This window comes from Carassius carassius, chromosome 45, assembly GCF_963082965.1.
Source record: "Carassius carassius chromosome 45, fCarCar2.1, whole genome shotgun sequence".
In the NCBI taxonomy this organism is placed as follows: Eukaryota; Metazoa; Chordata; class Actinopteri; order Cypriniformes; family Cyprinidae; genus Carassius; species Carassius carassius.
This window is the reverse complement of record NC_081799.1, coordinates 19,695,520-19,717,143: the sequence shown is the minus strand read 5'-3', so window position 1 is coordinate 19,717,143 and position 21,624 is coordinate 19,695,520. Positions and strand designations below refer to the sequence as shown.

The 21,624-nt window shown below is 38.2% G+C and overlaps 1 protein-coding gene and 1 long non-coding RNA gene across 3 annotated transcripts in view; one reads left to right on the top strand and one right to left on the bottom strand.

Moving 5' to 3' along the window:
- Positions 1–1,236: 1,236 nt before the first annotated feature.
- On the top strand, positions 1,237–12,343 carry LOC132127819 (uncharacterized). The gene is made up of 4 exons (XR_009427604.1): positions 1,237–1,259; positions 2,753–2,907; positions 10,842–10,955; positions 12,199–12,343. It is a non-coding gene; the product is annotated as an uncharacterized LOC132127819 (long non-coding RNA).
- Positions 11,336–21,624, bottom strand: part of msi2a (musashi RNA-binding protein 2a) — a 192,925-nt gene continuing 182,636 nt past the window's right edge. For both annotated transcript variants that reach the window (XM_059539962.1, XM_059539963.1), the window contains 4 exons: positions 19,315–19,494; positions 15,922–16,076; positions 13,215–13,291; positions 11,336–13,121 (listed from right to left, as the gene is read on the bottom strand). In XM_059539962.1, the coding sequence (XP_059395945.1) occupies positions 13,250–13,291; positions 15,922–16,076; positions 19,315–19,494 (377 nt within the window). In that variant the 3' untranslated portion in view covers positions 11,336–13,121; positions 13,215–13,249. The remainder of the gene's footprint in view (positions 13,122–13,214; positions 13,292–15,921; positions 16,077–19,314; positions 19,495–21,624) is intronic.

The following is a 21,624-nucleotide window of genomic DNA, read 5'->3' as shown; positions in this document are numbered from 1 at the left end:
GCACCAGACTGCAAAAATAATGACCAAACGGGTCCTCAAACACTGATTTTGTGTAATGATTACACAGAAGCTGTTATATTAACCGATCCAACACGTGCTCCAGTGAGCGTAAAAGCTTTGGAGAGAACATAACTTTTTCAAATTAAACTGTTATGAGACCTTAATTATTTCATTGGAATGGGGTCAAGGATGAACTGCAAAAATGTAATTATATTAGATCAGCCAGAACTCAAAGGTTATTTCAGACATTTGGCAGCATGGCGCAGCTGCATAGCCAATGAAACCTCTCATAAACAAACCTGTGTCAACTCAATAAAGGTAATGTGAATCTGGGCAAAAAGAGGATATTAGCCAAGCACGTTTTAGAAACATCTCATCTCTTGATAACCGTACCGTAGTTTGGGAGAGGCAGACGATTTCCCGGAGAACTTCTGCCATCACTTCTCTCCGCCAGCACTGCTGTTTTTCCCTCCCAGAAGGTCGTTTGGTTAATGCACATTTTGATCTTCACAGGCTCTTAACTGCTTTTTAATCAGTGATTATTAGAGATGTGGAAGGCTGTGCAGGCGCCGGAGTCCCCAGACGCAGAAGAGTGCCTGTCAATATGTCATGTCAATTAGTCCACCGCGAGACGGCCCCCTCCACAGCAGATCTACTCCAACACTTCCCTCTGCCTGCACGAGGAGGAAATGATCTCATCGCTGGGTGTTCGGAATGACTTACAGCTATTTCTGAAAGTTAGTAGTATGTCGTGTGTATGCACACTGTTGCTTTTCTGTATGTGAGGAACATCTGGACGACCCACTGTTTGACAAAATATGCAGAACACGGCCTGTGTAAATGATGTATAATACAATACAATGAGCTTGACCTGACCTTTCATTCCTACAAGATGTTAATGTTTATATGTAAAATATAAAGTATATAATATAAATAAAATATAATTATTATATTTGATATGCTTTTTTCAGTTTTCAGTACAAACATACACTCAAAAAAATGATTTTGTGGCACTGTTTGTTTTACACAGATATCTTTTGTTAAAACAACACAAATATATTTAGTTTTCCGCCAAAACACTACTGTATTGTGCTTAACAAAGTTAAACTGTTTAATTTTAATTTTTACTTAATTATCAATCGTTAAACTAACGTAATGGTTTAATTTCGTCATTCAAAAAAAAAAAAAAACGGAAGTGACGATTTCCAACGCATTTGATGATGATGATGGCGTGAAGGAGAGCAAGAAGTACCAGACAGGTAAGAAAATCTAGCTTTTCTTGTGTTAAGTCAAAGCCTTTAATTTCTCTTAGAGTTTCTGTTTTGGGGTACTTTTGTTTTGCAATCTAGTAATGTGTAATCGGTTTATTGCACCGTTAATAGATGATTTTGAGCGGTTGGGACTTGGGAGATATGAAAGCGCACGACTCTCTGTAATGTATTTACTTTAGTATATATATATATATATACACACACACACACACACACACACACACATACTAGGGCTGAAACAATTAGTCGACATTATCGACAACGTCGACAATAAAACAAATTGTCGGCAAATGTTTTTGAGTAACGTTACTGTGCGTTCACACCGCAGGCGTCGAGAGCGTCAAAAATCGCTCTTGCGTCTAGCCGCTCTGCTCACGACGCTGAAGAAAGATTCGTGAGCGCTCAGACGCTCTGACGTAGATCGAATGCTTATTTTGTATTTAAAGCGGCCGCAAAGCAAACAAGCTTGTTGATCTCGTGCAGACTAACCACAAGGAGGGTACCGTTAAAAGTTAACCTCATTAAATATTGTTGTGGACGAAGTATTAAGATCCTTTACCTAATAATGTGCAAAGCACTGTAAAAATACTCCGATGCAAGTAAAAGTCTTGCATTGAAAATGCTACTTAAGTAAATATAATCAGGTATAAACATTACTTAATGTAAGTATAATCAGGAAAATTTGTTTAAAAGTAAACTGGGACTACAGTACTATTTTTTTATTATATCATTAGATTATTATTCCTAACGTTACTGCACATCAGCAACTCACCAGCAAAATGAACCACCTCAGACACCTTGGTCCACGTATCACTTTTAATTAATTTTTTTTATGTCTCTTTTGATGATCATAACCCAATAAGGTATTTTAAGAGAGATTGTATTTATTAATAAAATGTTTATCCAAAAATAAAATGTCCTATCACTTACCTTTTACTTTTATAAAACATATGGCTTACAATAAGAGATGCTAATAGGCAGAATGATTTGTCATTAAGCTACTTCCTCATATACTGTTTCTAATCAAATGCCAAATAAGAGTTTCTCTCTTATCTCATTTTGTGTGCCAAATATATTTGTTTGTATAAATTAATTGTATAATACTAATACATAATGACTTTCAAAAGCGTAAGTAATTACCTTTATTTGTTAGAATATGTATATTTTAACTAATTGCAAAAGCTGAATAATCAATAAATGTCTAAACATGAGATGTCGACCGAGTTTGGAGACCCCTGGCTTAGCACAGTGGAATTATTTGAAGTTTTGTTTATGAACTTGGCGGTGTGGTCATACAATGACTTTAAACCGGACACTACTCTGAGCTGTTCACATTATACAAATGCTCCAGATAATGTAATCAGTTTTAAAAAAACATGTCACTATTCATCACTCACACAAATAAATAATTTAATATTTTGATCATTGAAGTGGTTTTTGAACTTTTTTTTTGTAACACATTGCACTTCATGTGTTTACAGATTTGTGCAGAATTTGAGACATACATACCATAGGCCCATTAGAATCAACAATCTTTGCCAAAATGGATCCGCACTGCAAAACTTATGAAGATGTTTGCATACTGAAGGAGAGTCCTTGGACAAATACTGAAACCCTCTTGGTGCCCACTACACAGGTAAGAACAACTGCACTCAACACAACCTTGTATTAAAACATTATTCTCTTACTGGCCACTGAATTTTAGGGTTATGGAAATTAACAAAAAAAAGACAGATATAATAAGATTACGTAGGTTTATTGATACAATAAATACAAAATATGTGTTATTACTATAAACTGACAGATTATGAATGCATTTGCCTCCCAAAAACAATTTATTTTGATGCAAGGCAGGGGTGTCCAGACCTGCTCTAGGAAAGCCAGTGTTCTGTGGAGTTTAGCTCTAACACACCTGCCTGGAACTTCTAGTAAGAACCTTGAATAGCTGGTTCAAGTGTTTAAATGGCTAGATCACCCAAAAATAAACATGTCATTAATTACTCACCCTCATGTCGTTTCAAACCTGTAAGACCATCATTCATCTTCAGAACAAAATTATGATATTTTTATGAAAATGCGAGAGCTTTCTGAACCTCCATAAAGGCTGCAATGGAACTGAAATGTTCCCAGACCCAGATTCATAGTAAGGACATCAGTAAAACAGTCCATGTGACATCAATGGTTCAACCACACTTTTACAAAGCTACAAGAATGTTTTTGTGCAAAGAAAACAAAAATAGCGACTTTATTCAACAATTCTTCTCCAAATCACATATTCCGCCATTATGGAGAGTAACAATAGGCATGAACATTGCTTTCCTCTGCGTGTAATCAAGGCTCAGTGCATGTGTGTTCTAGGTCAGCAGCACCATTCGCATGCATTATTTACGTGCTGTTGATAATGGTGGAACATGTGATTTGGAGAACAATTGTTGAATAAAGTCGCTATTTTTGTTTTATTTGCACAAAAATGTATACTTGTAGCTTTGAACCACTGATGTCACATGGACTGTTTTACTGATGTCCTTACAATGTTTCTGGGTCTGGGAACATTCCAGTTGTGTTGCTCACCGTGCAGGGTAGAAAGCTCTCAGATTTCATTAAATATCTTAATTTGTGTTCTGAAGATGACTGAAGATCTTGCGGGTTTAGAACGACATGAAGGTTGAGCAGTTAATAATAGAATTTTCATCTTTGGGTAAACTATCCCTTTAATTGGGAATATTAAATATAAAATATAAAAAGTGAATAAATTGATTTGGTTGGACATTACTATTTCACATAGATTCTTCCTCATTCAATTATGTTGTCACAACACAAGGAGCTTGCATGGATTCAAAAAATTCCATAAATGTTATCAAAACACAATTTGGTTGTGTGTCCATAATTAAATTAAATAAGTTTAAAGAGTAGTTTTTTTTTTAGTGTATCACACTGGATGATAAAGTATTACATTTGAGATTTGAAAAGATGAAAATAAAAAAGTGAGCAAATTACACAGCAACAATTTAAAAAAAGCAAGCAAAATACATATTCAAAAACAATAAAGTAAAAAAAAAAAAAAAGGAATCTTGAATAAATTTTATCATTATTTGATCAGGCGGGCAAAAATATATGAATTAATTTAGATATTTTCTTTTAAAAAATTGTTTATTTAAATTTCATAAATATATTTTAAAATGTTTATTAATAATATATTTTTATTTTAGATTATATTTCTGCAAGCGCTTAGATCTAAAATGTAATTTATTTCAGAGATAAATTGTCACATAGTAAATATTAATCATTTATTGCACATTGGACACATTTTGCGTAGTATTTTATTTTTATATTTTGTTGTTAGTCGTAAACTGAAAAAGATGGTGTATATGCTATTTTCGCTCAGAAATTGCTAGTAGCTATTTTTTCACAAATACTTATAAAGAATTAAACTTTTTGATGTAGTAATCAAGCTTATTACACACAAAAAAGTAGTGTAGAAACTATTTTTGCTTAGAAAATGCAAGTAAATTAAAAAAAAAACGAATTACAAGTAAAACTAATGCATTGAGTTAAACATCACATTTTGAAGACTGAAATTGCAGGCTATTTCATTGTAAAACTCCAATCTTATAATTAATAATACTTTTTTTTACAGTATTTTTTTTTTTTCGTTTGTGTCAAACTTTTTCTTAAAGGGATAGTTCACCCAAAAATCAAAATTATGTCATTAATAACTCACCCTCATGTCGTTCCAAACCAGTAAGACCTCCATTTATCTTCGGAACACAGTTTAAGATATTTTAGATTTAGTCCGAGAGCTCTCAGTCCCTCCATTGAAGCTGTGTGTACGGTCTACTGTCCATGTCCAGAAAGGTAATAAAAACATCATCAAAGTAGGCCATGTGACATCAGAGGGTCAGCATCGAAAACACATTTTGGTCCAAAAATAGCAAGAACTACGACTTTATTCAGCATTGTCTTCTCTTCCGTCTGTTGTGAGAGAGTTCAAAACAAAGCAGTTTGTCATATCCAATTCGCGAACGAATCATTCGATGTAACCGGATCTTTTTGAACCAGTTCACCAAATCGAACTGAATCGTTTTAAATGGTTCGTGTCTCCAGTACGCATTAATTCACAAATGACTTAAACTGTTAACTTGTTTAATGTGGCTGACACTCCCTCTGAGTTAAAACAAACCAATATCCCGGAGTAATTCATTTACTCAAACAGTACACTGACTGAACTGCTGTGAAGAGAGAACTGAAGATGAACACCGAGCCGAGCCAGATAAAGAACAAAAGATTGACTCGTTCTCGAGTCAAGAAGCGTTTCTGTCAGACACGTCCGATTCGAGAACCGAGGAGCTGATGATACTGCGCATGTGTGATTCAGTGTGAAGCAGACTGACAAACAGAGCGTCTGAACCGAACTGATTCTTTTGGTGATTGATTCTGAACTAATTCTGTGTTCGTGCTATGAGCCCAGGTAAATCGAAGGCTTGCAGTCATCGCCAATGACGCCATTACGTCGAGTGCAAAAGAACCGGTGAACCGTTTTCTTCAACCGGTTTATTGAATCGAACTGTCAGAAAGAACTACTGGTGATCCGAAAACCAATGCAACCGGTTCTTGACTCGTGAACAAGTCATTATCTGGCTAGGCTTGGTGTTCATCTTCAGTTCTCTCTTCACAGCAGTTCAGTCAGTGTACTGTTTGAGTAAATTAATTACTCCGGGATATTGCTTTGTTTGAACTCAGAGGGAGTGTCAGCCACATTAAACAAGTTAACAGCTTAAGGCATTTGTGGATTAATGCTTATTGGAGACGCTAACCGTTTAAAACGATTCAGTTTGATTTGATGAACTGTTTCAAAAAGATCCGGTTACATCGAATGATTCGTTCACGAACCGGATATGACAAACTGCTTTGTTTTGAACTCTCTTACAACAGACACGGAAGAGAAGACAATGCTGAATAAAGTTGTAGTTTTTGCTATTTTTGGACCAAAATGTATTTTCGATGCTTCAAAAAATTCTAACTGACCCTCTGATGTCACATGGACTACTTTGATGAAGTTTTTATTACCTTTCTGGACATGGACAGTATACCGTACACACAGTTTCAATGGAGGGACTGAGAGCTCTCGGACTAAATCTAAAATATCTTAAACTGTGTTCCAAAGATAAACAGAGGTCTTACTGGTTTGGAACGACATGAGGGTTAGTTATTAATGATATAATTTTTCATTTTTGGGTGAACTATCCCTTTAAACTAGGGGTGTAATGGTACGTGTATTCGTACCGGACCGTTTCGGTACAGGGCTTTCGGTACGGTGCACGTGTGTACCGAATGATCGAATGCAATATTTTGTTTGCGGAACATATTTTATATTCTATTTCTATTATATATTTTCGTGTTTCTAAACGAACATATTAAGTGGCGGAAGTCTTCGCGTTCAGCGCAAATCCCGCCCTGCAGCTGATTCTAAGGCCGGTGACACACTGGCTGCGTGGCATGAACGTGACGTGCGTGACGGCTGCTTCACGTTTTCTCTGTCTTTACACACCAGAATCGTGCCTGACGCGCTGCTTCTACTGTAGGTGACATAGAGGGAGACCGCCGAGGCGCCGACAGACCAGGATCTTGTCTTCACGACAACAATATCTATACTTCATGTTGAGCATTAATATAAAGCCTACTGATAAAGGACACCGTCAACAGTATTGACGGCAAAATAGACTATGTTTGACAGGTGCAATATGCCAGTGTGTCACCGGCCTAAGGTTTTCAAAGGGCATCACACGAGTGTGAACATCACTACAACTAGGAAAAAAACGATTGTAATTCAAACGCAGCTCCCGTCGGCATTTAAACAGACCTTTGCTCTTAATTCCGAACGGTCCAACGCAATAACGAAATCTGAGCAGGTCTAAAAACTGAAACTGTTCATGCTACACTTTACGCTTTGGAAAAGTTATTTATATTTTTTTTAAATATGAGCAGGCCTACAAGGTGGGATTGGTAATGCTGCACTGTAATCATAGTTATTTATTTATATTTTTCATTATATTTTATTATATGATATTGGTTTGAGACTGAGAGTATTTTATTTAGTGGAGAACTTTGCAGCAGTATTTTATTTCTTATTCTTTTTTTATTTTATATATATTTTATTAAAAAGTATTTTAAAAAAGTGTAAACAAATTGTTAAAAAAAGTTTATAGTAATAAACAACCTGCAGTTTAATGTTTGCATTTCTTTCCCTTACTGTACCGAAAATGAACCGAACCGTGACTTTAAAACCGAGGTACGTACCGAACCGTGATTTTTGCGTACCGTTACACCCCTACTTTAAACTGTGTTCCAAATATAAATGTAGGTCTCACGGGTTTGGAACGACATGAGGTTAAGTTATTAATGACACAATTTTGCTAATTGGGCAAACTAACCCTTTAATATATCAAATAATTGTCTTTATGTCATCTGAGAGCTAATGCAATTTCACGTTCTTAAACTACAAATAAAGTAGTGCTGTTGCTTACCCAGCATGCTCTGCAGCTGTGCGAGTGAGCGCCAACCTCCCGCTTTTTTTTGTGAGGCCAATAAGGAAGTGACTAAAACTGCAATTCATCGAGTGGCCGCTTGAGGCTGGCTGCAAAAGGGAGTCAGTCCCATAGACTCCCCATGTTAAAATGCCCAACTTTACAGCAGGAAAAAACATGTTTACAGCCTGGTGCAAAAAATGATTTTGGTCTAAATAGCTAATTTTGCCCTTCATGACAACTGTGAGGGGGGTGAATTTTTTTTTATAACTCCTCCGTTTAAATAATATTAAGACTTAAAGTTCTGCATAATTAAGGGCGTAGCCACTTGAGTGACAGGTGGATTGCCGCTGCTGACACTGGCGTCGTGCTAGGTGGGTGTGGCTTCAGCAATTAGCTCCCGCCTTTTTGCCCATTTTTGATTGTCCGGGAGAGTCGCGCGGTGATGCGCTGCCAAGATGGCGACGGACCGCTCTACACACTTTAGGCTTCAAAAACACACTTCAGGAGTCTACGGGTGACGTCACGGACACTACGTCCATGTTTTTATACAGTCTATGGTTCTGACCAAACTGCTCTATGCTAAATCAATCTGCAAACTGCTTCCATTTACTTTCATAGAGTTTGTTTGTATCGTGAGCGTTGAGGACCCGTCTCTATGCACTCTGAGTGCTTATTTACCTTAATGTGTTCTAAACATAGACCTGACACACTCACCCTTATCAAACATATCGTTAATTGCCAATTAAGCCTGAGCTTCAGACTGATGCTTAATTACTGTTAACGAAAGCCAAGTTGCCGCGAGGTCTGCTCGCCTCCCACAGACCTGTACCGCTCGTAAAAACACGCCGCAGCCACAGCTGATCTGACTATAAAGAGCATCATGAATATTCAGAGAATCGGACACGCCTCTAAAGATGAGCTCCTGGCGGGCTGCATATGTGCGGTTAGCGGCCTGTAAATTTATATGTATCATTGAGCGCAAACCGCAGGAGCAGAACCACGCTGAGCTGACAGAAAACCCCTCTCGTGACACCTGCACATGCAAATCCCAGCACCGCAGGCCTGTAGAGACCATCTCACCATGAGCTCAGAAAGCGACTTTTAACACTGAAACTGAAGGACTAGATGTACGAACCATATCGGGGATTCTACAGTATAGACATGATTATTAACGCATTGATTAAAAATACAGCAGTTCATTCACTTGGAATTGTTTTTCACAGAACATGATGTGTACTCCATAAATTGCATTATGTGATGCGAAAGGCATCCGATTTTTGGTTATGTGCATATTTTTGCGTTTTACAAACACATTCAATGAAAAGCAGATTAGCCATTTTTGCTGACAGGGTGTCATTTCAAGAAAAGCTAGATGGGAAGCATTGGTAAATGTGACGGCAAAACAATATTGAGCTTTTAATGAAGGCAAGCTGTTTGTTTTCTCATATATTGGAAATTAAATCTCATCAAGCCCCTTTGCGGTTTGAATTATATTATTCGAGTGTACAGTAATAGAGAGCTGGTGGCGGGATGAATGATCTTTATCTCTGACAGAATCATATATTTGACCTGTCATCTCGTCTAAATGAATGATTCTATAGGCTTCACATCTGTAGTTAATACCATTCAGGTATTTTGGTGAACTCCAAAAAGATGAAACTTTAATAAGGCGCGTTTGACAGCATATATATGAGAACCATGTATTTTTATCTATCGATCAGAAGAAATATTTCTGAAACTAATAAAGATACGTGTGGCATTAGGATTTATACCTCGGCGGATTATTTGCCGGGAGTTATTGTTCGGCTTAAGCAAAATGTGACTTTCTATTATACTACAGCGGCTAAGCACAGCTAAAGCCTTAATATCCATTTATGAAGATATTCATTTCATATTCAGCAAAATTCATGAGGTAGAAAATGTTATTATAGAGCCCATGAAAGCCAAAATGAGCCAATTGAGAAAAAAAGTTTGCATGTGGGTCCACGTGTGTGAAAGGCTCATCTGAACAAAAGAAATTGTGGTCCTATTATGCATATTTTTTAATGAATTGTATAAAGTAATTGTAATATTTTATTTTTGTTCACTTTATATCCACTGATGTTTTTTTTCACTGAGGGCTTTTGTGAGGAAAATGTCTCATTTCACACAAAAATGATTTATCTTAGCTGGGAGGGATGGTTTTGAGGGGTACAGTATTTTTAGTTTTTTCTTTTTTTAAGAAGATAAAGGAGAACATTGCAGTGCTGTCGGGGACCCAATATGCATTGCGACTGGTGTCAAAATGACCTAAATTTAAACTTGGTGAAATGGACAAGTTATCAGAAACTGCTTCTGAGGACGTGTTGGAAAATAGTTACTTTCTGCATGTTTATTTTGGTGTTACAACGGTGTAGTCCAGTATTAGGAGCCCTGCGTAAAATAATCACTGTTGCTGTTTGAATTATGTTCATAAAGACGACTTTGTTGAATAAAGAGGCTTTAGTGACATTGAAATACACTGAAAATAATGTTTCATTCATCCAATTAAAATAACTGTGTGCTCAGGAAAGCACTGAACCAGAAAAACAATCTTAAACCAACTTTCAGCCAGAAGGTCAGTGACTTACGCCATCAGTAATGAAACTGTGTCTGCTGACTAATAATTGATCAGCGTCATGTTGATATCAGGAAATAAGGCTCAACATCTGCAGCCTGCCCGGGAACTTTGACAGATCCAAGCACCAGGGAAGTGTTTTGGGGTATTTTTCAACCACATGACATCCTGTCTTCAGTAGATGGAAGACCTGCTGGTATTTGCTACACGAAGACAGAGATCTCGTTGTGACCAGGCCAAGGCAGGCGTGACAGAGACGCAGGCCACTTGGTGAGTTGAGACGGCTGGACAGGCCTGGTCACGTCCCCTTGTGAGTCAGACTTGATAGGACAAATTTGGCCAAATATAGGTCAATTGACATATGTACATATATATATATAGTTTTATAGGATTTATTATTTTTTTGCAGGAAATTGACAATTATTCCTTTTGTCTTTCCTGTCACAGCTCAAGATCCTGGGAGTGTGCAGACTCTTGTGGTACTGTCAGCATTGTCAGGGGTCCAGTTCCAGCTGAGCAACTGCGAGATGAATGAGAATGATAACAGACCAATCTCTTCAGGTAATACAGACCTCTTGTAAAAATCCATTAAATTGTAGCAGCTATGATGATAAATAGATTCACCAGCTACTAAGCACATCACTGACAGCACCCATAGAAATCACATTCTCATTTACATGTCAGGGCCTTTATCATCATACATAGGGTGTGCACTGCATTTACTTTAGCTGACTTTATACACCGTATAACTCAGTCTTGAGTGGCCTATTACTTAACTCCAGGTGTTTGTGTAGTTCAGTGCAATACTTAGAGATGATGGGATAAAAGATGCTGGTCTCATAGTTCCTTCAAAATGTTAAATGACACATGAAGGAAAGTAAAAAAGAATCTAGAAAATGAGACTAACATCAATAACCACAAAAAAACATTCACAATTGAAATCAGTGAACAAACATCTTGGTTTCATTTTTAATGTTTCATTTTTACATTTTTTCTTTGACATTTGAACATTAACAATAGTTTTCCTTCCTCACTCGGTTTCTTTCAGTTGTTTAAATATTATTACGTGACTGGATCTGTAAATCTTTTGGAGGCTCCGACGTTTGCCTCCGGCCACCAGACTACACCAAATAAAACAAGTCATCAAACAAAACAGTTTACATCTTTAGCAGGAAAAAAAAGACACATTTACATCAGAATATACATATCAGATCATTTAACATTAAAAATCTGCATTTTATATATATTTATATATGCGCGTTTGACCTAAAACAGCTTTTCAACTTGAAAGAAATCAGCAGCTCCGGGTTTCAGGTCAACAATTTTTTTTTTTTCAGTGTCTTCAACTGGCTGTATATTAAAATACGTCAATATTTCAGATAAAAGGATCGCTATGTCCTTGAAATGAAATCTTACCAGTAATAGATTGCTTTTTGTTTGGCTTATTCTCGACCTGCGTTCTGGACGCCAGTGGCAGAAAAATAAAAGCAACATTCACTGAACAATTTTTCATACATCAAATCTCTGTAAGGTCACTCGTGACAGCTAGCATGTGCAAAGAGAAATCCGTCGTTCTTGTACACAGTGCAAAGCTTCCTCCGTACACTTGATCTGCTCTGAATAAATTAAATCTCACAGGACTGAGGTATGATTAATTAAAAATGTTCACCTTCTTCAGCCAAAAGAGAAATAAACCGTTTCGTTCAAGTACAGTCCACAACAGGTTCCAAAATCAAGAGGAACGTCCTCTATTAGACAACATTAACAACAACAGGTAACATAGTAAGTTTCTTTTTTTTCTCAGGAGTATAAAAGTGTCAGAATGTGAAGAACAGAAGAAAAAGTCCTTTCGTTGATCACTACACACAGTGTGCTTTGGACGGGAGTGGTGTTTTGGAAACTCCACGGTGAACGAGGGAAGTTTCAAGTGCATGAGTATGCTGGTAACACACCTGTAAAATGATTCAGCTCATGTGTATACAATAATTTAAGAAATCAATGTATTACTTTTTTCACCGTCATACTGTCAATTACTTTAATTTCACCCATTTGTTTTTCATCGAAACACCATCAGAAAAATATGCCTGAACTGATTATATGTAGTGATGTATATTTACATTTCTTTCTCTTATTTGAAATCACCATGTTTTAATGGGGGGGGGGATTACAACACACATTTTTTCCTCTCTCTAAAGGACAACAACACACAGATTTATATATTGATATATATATATATATAAAAAGGACCATAAAAATATTGGAGTCCTCTCCCTCTGTATTGCCCAAAAATAAGTCATTATGATCAACAATGAGACTTCACAATTAAAAACTACTAAGATTATTTTCTTTTTTTTCCCCAACAGATGAATGAAGTGGCTGTCTTTCAGCACGGTGTCTGTCCATATGTGCAAAAATAAAAAAAAAATACATGGCACTAAAATCGAGGGAAAAAAAACTCAAAACCGTGACAATCGCAACTGAAAAATTCACTCATCTAAGTATGTTTTTCTAAAAGCCAGTGTCTTTAAAAAGCATAAAGAAAGAAAAAAGCATGTGGAAATGAAAAATGGGAAGGAGCCCTGCAGTGACAGGAGGGTTGGATAACAGTCACAGCAGTTTTCTGAGATGATTGTATTTTTCTTGTCCATTCACCAATCAGAACCTGTAGTGCTTGAAGTCTTTATGACATCAACTGTACACGAACCAATCAGAGACTCCCGATGAACTCTGGTGAATCAAAACCAATAGGAGTCTTGTTGAAATTATGAATGGAACAGCACACAAAAAAAGGGAATCTGAATGAGAGAAAAACAGGCATACCTCCAATGAGATGGTGCTGCATGTCCTGTTAGCTTTCAGTGGTATCCATTTGTAAATGCTGTGGCGATCAAAGGACCCTAAAAGCAGATCATGAGTAAGATGCTGAGCACAATTATTGAAGCAGTATGAAAACAGTGATTCTAACTCTAACACTGACAGAATAATTTAGACGTTTCTCTTTTATAAAGAGTCTGAGATTGAGTCTCCTCTCATGTACAGAATCAAGAATTCCACTTTAACAGAACATTTATTCACAAATGATACTAATAAAAGTGCCAATGAAATCTGCACTTTGACTGTCAGTGACAGCAGACCCGCTCAGGAAAAAGCATGGCTAGTTGGGCAGCAGCAGATGTTTTGGATGCGGTTTGTCCATGGCAGGTTTCTTAATTAGTCCAAGCAGAAAACCACTGTGCAGGCTTCCTAATAATATCAACCAATACATTTCTGTCATTTAGAAGATTTTCTTGTTGGCACTACACAGATTAATAGGAGCTTCTACTATATGTGATGCCATAGGCCTCGAGTATTTGCAAATCTCCATGTATCTTCAAATGTTTGATTCTTCTGTTTCAATTACTATGCTACAGATATAGCGGCATCAGAGTAACTAGGAGGCCTCCAGACATAAGGAAAACACAAGAAGAAAAGCATTTGTCCTGATTTCTCTTCCGTGGCGCTGATCAGTCCTGAATAAACAAATCCTGCCCATTGTCAGACTGCGTTTGTGAACTTACAGACCTACAGGGCTGATTTAGAGGGCAAAACAGTAACCTGTCAACAAGCTTTTCTGAGAAACACAGCAGCTTATCGGGCCTGTCATCGGACTATTGTGTGCATGGCAGGAGCGGATCTGTCTAATCCATATGAATAAATCAAAGTCAGTCTCACACCCGCTGCTTTAGAGGGCAGGAAGGAAAGGCTGTCGTAAATTTATATTGGCTTTTCTGCCAGGTTTCCTCATTTTAAGAATTGCGTGGAAGGACTTTATTTCATTGTGGATGTGTGTTGATACTATGAGAGAGAGAGAGAGAGGGGCGGGGGTGTTCCAGTAGGTGGTGAACTGGTGACACGTGTCAGAAAAATAAATGGAGACGAGCATTTTAGTTCTGCGTCATTTGCCGCGTTAATGTTCTGCACGGAGACTTCAAGAACTACACACACGCACATCTATCAGTCCAGCTGAATGAACACACACTAAAATTTGAATTAATCAAAGCACAAAACGGCACTCCGTCAGAAACACACTAATGCTGATGAATAAAGTTATGAATTCATGCAGTGACATGTTTTATTTAGATGCCAGGAGGCAGAAATTAAATATAAAAGATCCAAGTTTCTGCTCACTTCAGTTTCCAACCAGCAGTTAATATTCCTGTCATTAGTCAATTGTCTTTATACACAATAAACAGCTGTTTAAGAGCAGTTCTTCACCAATTTAGCCATTAAAAGAAGAGATTTTCATTCAAATAGTGACAAACTACAGCAGCAGTCTCTGAAGTAAATGTCTTGCTCGAGGGCCTAATGGCCATAGTTAACAGATCAGCCTGTGTAGAATCAAACCTTTTAATTACCAGCTAAGATCTTTATCCACTAGCCGACATCGCTCCTGTTGTGATCAGAGATCATAAATTACTCCTCTTCATTACTGGCTCAGAAGTTTAGCAATAGTTCAGCCAAAAATAAGAAATTCTGTCATTTCCTCACTCTTTTTGAATCTTTGAATCCTCACTCTTCTCATTTTGGTTATGAGACATGCAGGAATCAATGAAAACGAGTACATTTTGTTCCTCAATCCAAAATTCAACAACCACTGTATGATTTTAGAAGACTGAATATACCACACAATTCTAATGGACCACTATTATAGCACTTTATCAGAAGCTTCCATTGTTCACTGAGACACCATACTACCAGTACTATATCTCTAACATGCTTTACATTTCATATACTGCAGATGAAAACTGTCCTCCAAGCAGACCACCCACCAGCAATAAAGCAGTGGAAATCTGCTGCAAACACTCACATAAATCAAAATATGTGCTTCATTTGGTTAAGAAACTTATTTGTGAGAACGGGTTGAATAATTTAATTTCAATTTGGCACCTCATTATAAATGCTTTCTTCTTCAAATTGAGATCCGTGCTGACACCAAACAGCAACCTGACGTCCATGACATCTGTAGACAGAATCCGTGCACTCCCTGACAAAAGCCAATTAAAAGCAAGTTTTTGTGCAACGCAGGGGCTTTTGTTTGGAGACGGTGTCAGGAGCATCTGCTAGTTACAGGGACATCTGATTTTGACAATTTGCCCATTTCCAACCACGGCAGCTTTTTGCTTCCTCTGAACTGTTTGTGATGCTTTTATTCCCCAAACAAAACATCAGCAAGACATGAAGTATCAGTCTAACAGAGACTTGTGTCTCATTGGGGTATTTTTGAACATGTGAAATGGAACTAATTCCTCTGATATTCTTTTTTTCCCAACTCTGCGTTTCTAAATTGCTGCACTGACACTAAAGCCCTTGCCATAAAAAGTGAGTCACAACGGAGGAACAGCCAATCAGACTCTAATTATTTTTAGCTGTAGGTTGAAAATAATTAAAAGTATGATGGACAGAAGACACAAAGTGAGAACTTCCTCTGTACTTTCGGATCTCTTGGTCACATCAGCATGACTGAGAAGTGTAAGAGAGCTCTACTCACTGCGATACTGTGATTGAACCCAGAACCCGGCTGAGGGCTGGCAGCACTGATGTAATTTCCCACTGCTGAATCCTGACTGCTGGGGCCATACAAGTCTGCCATGGGTCCAGGACTGTTTGAACCAGGGAAACCTCCAGGCCGTGGAGGGTTAGCACCTGTGCAAGACACACATCAGATTACGGATAAATCATATTTCAGTCACTAACATGGCCACTAAGGTGGAGAGATATAGCTTCTTTCAGAGAGTGTACCATGGGACAGAATATGTACACTACTGTTCGAACGTTTAGACACAGTACAATTTTAATTTATTAATGTAATTGACAATATAAATTATCAATTGATGTTTTACTTCGCAAGGATACAATAAATTGATCAAAAGTCAATGCAGTGACACTGCTAATGTTACAAAATATACACACAGCCACATGCTACATTGTGCATTAAGCAGGTCTGATCGAAGGACAGGGCAGAGAGAAACAGGCTTTCCTGCTGCGCTGAGAGCACTGTGAGCTGAGATTTTGAGTGAGCGTGAACACGCATGTAAAGATCCAGCTTCCTGTGTGACTGCTCATTCCTTACATCTCTCCTCATAGTGACAGAATACAGCTGGAGCTGGAGAAACCCCCAACATCCGTGACTGCTGTCAGCACAGGTATAAACCAGATAGAGGACAGAATGCTTACGAGGCACAAAGTAAGGTAATGACGTCACACACTGTACTGACCTTTGTATTAGACTTACTCATACTTATTTACTAAAACCCCCTCACATTTATAATTTTACTATCAAAGATGGTCTGACTGCAGAAGGTTCATAAAGAATTTAAACAAGTATATTTAGAAATAAATATTTAGTTTAGCTAGATTTTTTAACACTGGTTTTCAGTTAAGGCACATAGATTGTGTTAATGATGACAGACATTATCAACTAACTCTCTGGCTGCCTCTGAGATCTGAGTGCAAGGGCTTTCTCACTTTCACAGTCATTTTATGTGTGTATTGTGATCTTTATTCCATATAATTGCTGGATTCTGTAAAGGTGAGTGCCATGCTTTCTCTCGCTTTGCCAGGAATAGGATTTATGCTCGAAATTAAACCCTGGGGCTAAACAGTTACTGCTATTAGCTTTAATAGCTAAACATGACTTACATTTATTGGTTTTGACTGGTAGCTTAGCAGCACCCATGCTAATTAAACCTGCCGGCCTGTGATTACGCAGCATGTTTCTGAGACATAGGTGACTCATCTGTCCCGCTCCGACTCCCAGCGTTAGGGTTTTAATCGATGTCACTCTGCACATCCTTTGGCAGGATAATAAAGTGTTTTTGTTGAGCAAAGGCATCAGTATTGACCCATGAAAAACCCACAATGCATTGACTTTGTCCAAGTTGCCACAGAAACAAGCATATATGAGACATTTGGACAGACCTTCAATCCTCATCTCAAAACGTTATAAACACATACTGTCGTGGGGGAAGTCGTGGCCTAATGGTTAGAGAGTCGGACTCCCAATCGAAAGGTTGTGAGTTCGAGTCCCGGGCCGGCAGGAATTGTGGGTGGGGGGAGTGCATGTACAGTTCTCTCTCCACCTTCAATACCACGACTTAGGTGCCCTTGAGCAAGGCATCGAACCCCCAACTGCTCCCCGGGCGCCGCAGCATAAATGGCTGCCCACTGCTCCGGGTGTGTGCTCACAGTGTGTGTTCACTGCTCTGTGTGTGTGCATTTCGGATGGGTTAAATGCAGAGCACAAATTCTGAGTATGGGTCACCATACTTGGCTGAATGTCACTTCACTTCACTTTCACTTTCACTGTAAAGCAACATTAAGGTCATACATGGCAGAAGTAGAAGATTCCAATGCCAACACAAAAATATAGCTAAAGGATGTTTTTTTTTTCTTCAGAGATCTTAAAGTCAACAGAAATGGTGTTCCCAACTATAATATGACACATAGAAAAGACAAGAAAAATTATAACGTTTTTTCCATTTAAATGATACACAATCAAGAATGGGTTTAGATTTAGAATTTGTACTTTGAATCCAAAGTTAGCAGCCTCAGAATGAGCACAGGTTAGGCTCGTGTCCAAACCCACATCTACTTGATCACTGGTGTAAAGCAAGAGAACTACCGACATTTTCCTTTTGGCTGCCAAATGAAATGAGGCAAAAGAAGTAGGACAGAAGGAGCCGAATCTCAAGGATCCATGACACCTGGCCAGGCACAAAGCGCATTTCATCAGGGCAAGACAATGAGGCTTGACATGCATCAGTTGATCCACAGATTAAAACCATGACTGGAGGATTGTTTTAAATCTGTTACATTTTTCTAAACAGCCAATCATGCTAAACTTTTCATTCTAATGACTTGCATTTATACATATGCAATGTGGGAGACAGGAAATACAAGCTCAGGTATATTTGGCTGAGTTGGTGAGATCAACCATGCAAATTTTTATCATGATACCCTATATTACACTTCATACAGATGTTGCATGAGTTTACACCTGGTGATCAGGTGATTACAAGGGGCAGCACTAAGTGCACATGTAAATATATTTCAAAATTTCATTTCTGTTAACAAAGCTACTTCTCTCATTCATGACACAGATTAAAATTAAATGTATAGTATGTATAGTACATATTTCTACATAGGTAGGACTTATTTCTTTGTACTTTAACTTGCAGTACATAAGAGGATACACATGGTAGGGTTTTAAAAAGAAAGGAAGGAGAACAACTCTCAGCATGCAGTGTACCCAAATGCTTGGACACTCATTTACATTTGGAATGAGAAAAAATGAAGGAGTATTTCCCAATACATCAGAAGGAACGAGTGTTAAGGCCCTTCCACACTGAGCATGAAAAAGCTAAATGGATATCAGACGCGATGATGTGCTGGAATAAAACAATAGATTTCTATGGATGCTTCCACACAGACTGCGAACATTCGTGCGCGAGTGTTATGAATCAGAGCACATTAACAATTTTTCTACACTTGAAATAGGAAAGCAAATAGACATAATGATGACAATATATTTTCTATATGTGTTTTCTATGCAACTCATGGTATTTTTATAGCAATAAAGGACAAATATTAGCAGTGTAGCATTACAGATAGTTTGTTTCTTGTGTAGAACCTTGTTTATATTAATTTAATGCTGTATATTTTATCAGCGGATGATGTTAAATCCATTTAAGAGATACATATATCAGAGAAAAATGCATTGCTGGTCGGCACCACCTAGACTGCAGGTGTGAATTTGCAGAAAACAAAATCGTTTCGCTTTTGGTGTGCATTCGTCTGCGATTTGCGATTTTTTCACATTGTGATCATTGTGGAAAGGCCTTTAGAAGCAAAACATGTCTAGGACAAAATATGCCATACACACCTGAGCTCTTATAGTGATCCGGGCTTGGGTGGTGCTGGGAGGGTGAATTGCAGGTAGAGGTGACGTGCTCACTTTGCAGCATCTGACCCGCATGGGGCCCCAGGGTGGCATAGTCGGCAAAGGAGCAGGGGACACCCCGCTGGTCACCGGGCCCAGAATAAAAGCCATAATCGGGGAACCCTGGGAAATACGCAGAGTAGGTGGAATGACGTCATTGAGAAAAGAGGTGTTTATGATACACAAAGATGAAGTGACTGAGGCAGTGACATGTGTGACAGGAAACAATATGAGGGTGAATGATGCCCGTACGCACACTTATACTCAATTTGTTAGTAGTTACACAACTCTATCTCAGAGATGCTAGCAAAGGTCTAAAAAGAAACCTACAAGTGAATAGGTTAGATACGACGAATACAGTGATGAATAAAATCTGGTTCAACAGAGCTCCTTTGATGTTCATTGGCAAATAAACATCAAAAAATGAGGTTAGGCATTATTTGCAGACATGAAGACACTTTACAATGGCAAATTATGAATGCCTCAGAAGACGTCATTTGACGGCTCCAGCAATGCTGACATTTATAGCTGGTATTTTCAATCAAACGTATGGGTTTGATATACAGAGGGCATTAAAAGTCTTCATTGGCCTTTCAGAAACAGAAAGACGATCCAATCAAAGAAAGCTGGGATACACCACACAGGCTTTTCATCTTGCATTTCCCCTGCTGCACGTTTGTTTTTCATTGGGGTCTGGGACCTGCAGGAGCATCCTGGAGCCGTGCCGAACATCACAGCGCTGATTATGCCCTCAACAGCTGCCAAGAGTAATCTGAAGCTCCAAGTAGTTTCTCTGTCATCAGCTTTGCAACTTTCAATCACCGTCCGCGGTTTGTGGGCAAAACGCCTGCCTGTCAAATTACGCTCAAGTGTTTGAGGAATGGCACTACTCCAACACTGCCTGCTTACTGTAATACGTGACTTGAGGGATCGTATTGAGGAAATGTATTCCTGTAATGATTCCAATTACATCTCTCAATGAACTCAAGCTTCACGTGTAGGATCAGGGGTGTGATTCTTCCGGAAAAATACGGAAATCCGGCTTTTCCGACCTGAAAATGATGCTCTCGTAAATCAAGCAAAAAAAAAAAAAAGTGCGGGGTCGGGGTGTAGGCGGTTGCGATGGGTCGGGTATTGGTAAATATAATGATCGCTCACCACTGTGAACGTTTTTTGTGCCTTTGAATCATGTTGTCATGTCACTCCGCAAGTAGTCCAATAATTTGTCACGATTGAAGTTCAAAGTGTACGCGCACCGTTCTGAATGCACACACACCCAACCATCTACTCACGTGAACAGCTTCAGTTGACTGACGAAGACCGTGAACACGGGTGATTCATGTAAGCAAATCCAATATATCGTCTTTCATTTTTATACGCAGGTCTAGTAAAATTTGACCAATCAATTGTTCACTTTTGTCATGATTCCATAACATTAATGTTAAACGATTCTGGGCTAGCAAAGTGACGCCATGTTGGTTATTGCTTACTTCTAGCTAGAAAGTTTAGCAGCTTCTACAAGGCTCGAAACTGCCAACATTTTTGTCGCATATGCTCCTGAAATTTAATCTGTGCGACCTAAAAATATATTTGGGAGTAACGTTATATGCGCGGAGCATATGAGCATATCTGTCCACTAATGACTTGTCCGATTTGCGAACAAATGACTCCTTTAAACCGATTCACTTTAATGAAAGCTTAAATCTGATCTGGGTTGAGTTTCCCGATAACAATGTATCTTAGCTCTGAAGAGCGCTCTCAACGTGCAAGGTTATAAACGCTTGGTGCAATTCCACGAGCTTTTCCCAAAAACCTTACTTAACATAAACGCGTTCTACGTGCTACTTAAGAGTCGCTGTCCATTCGCGAAATTCGTGCTGAAATATAACCTATGGAATCGTATTTTGAACGTTTAACCTAATAATCGTCTTCTGTTGTGAATTAGCAATCATAGAAGTCTATAATAAAGCACTGACAAAATGGCTGAACAAAAACACAAGAAAAGATACCCTTCAAAAATATAGAGGCAAATAAAGATGTTATTTTTAATAGATGTAAAGGACACCATAGAAATAAGGAAAAACACATCTGGGAGGACAAGAAATGCCCAATAAATGGCTAGTTTTCGTGCACGTCAGCAGCAAGTTATTGACAGATTTTTTGGATTTCATCCCTATTTTGCCCAGTCTTTGAAGCATATTTCCCACATTACTCCTTTTATGATTTTTTTTTTGTTCAATCATTTAATTTAGA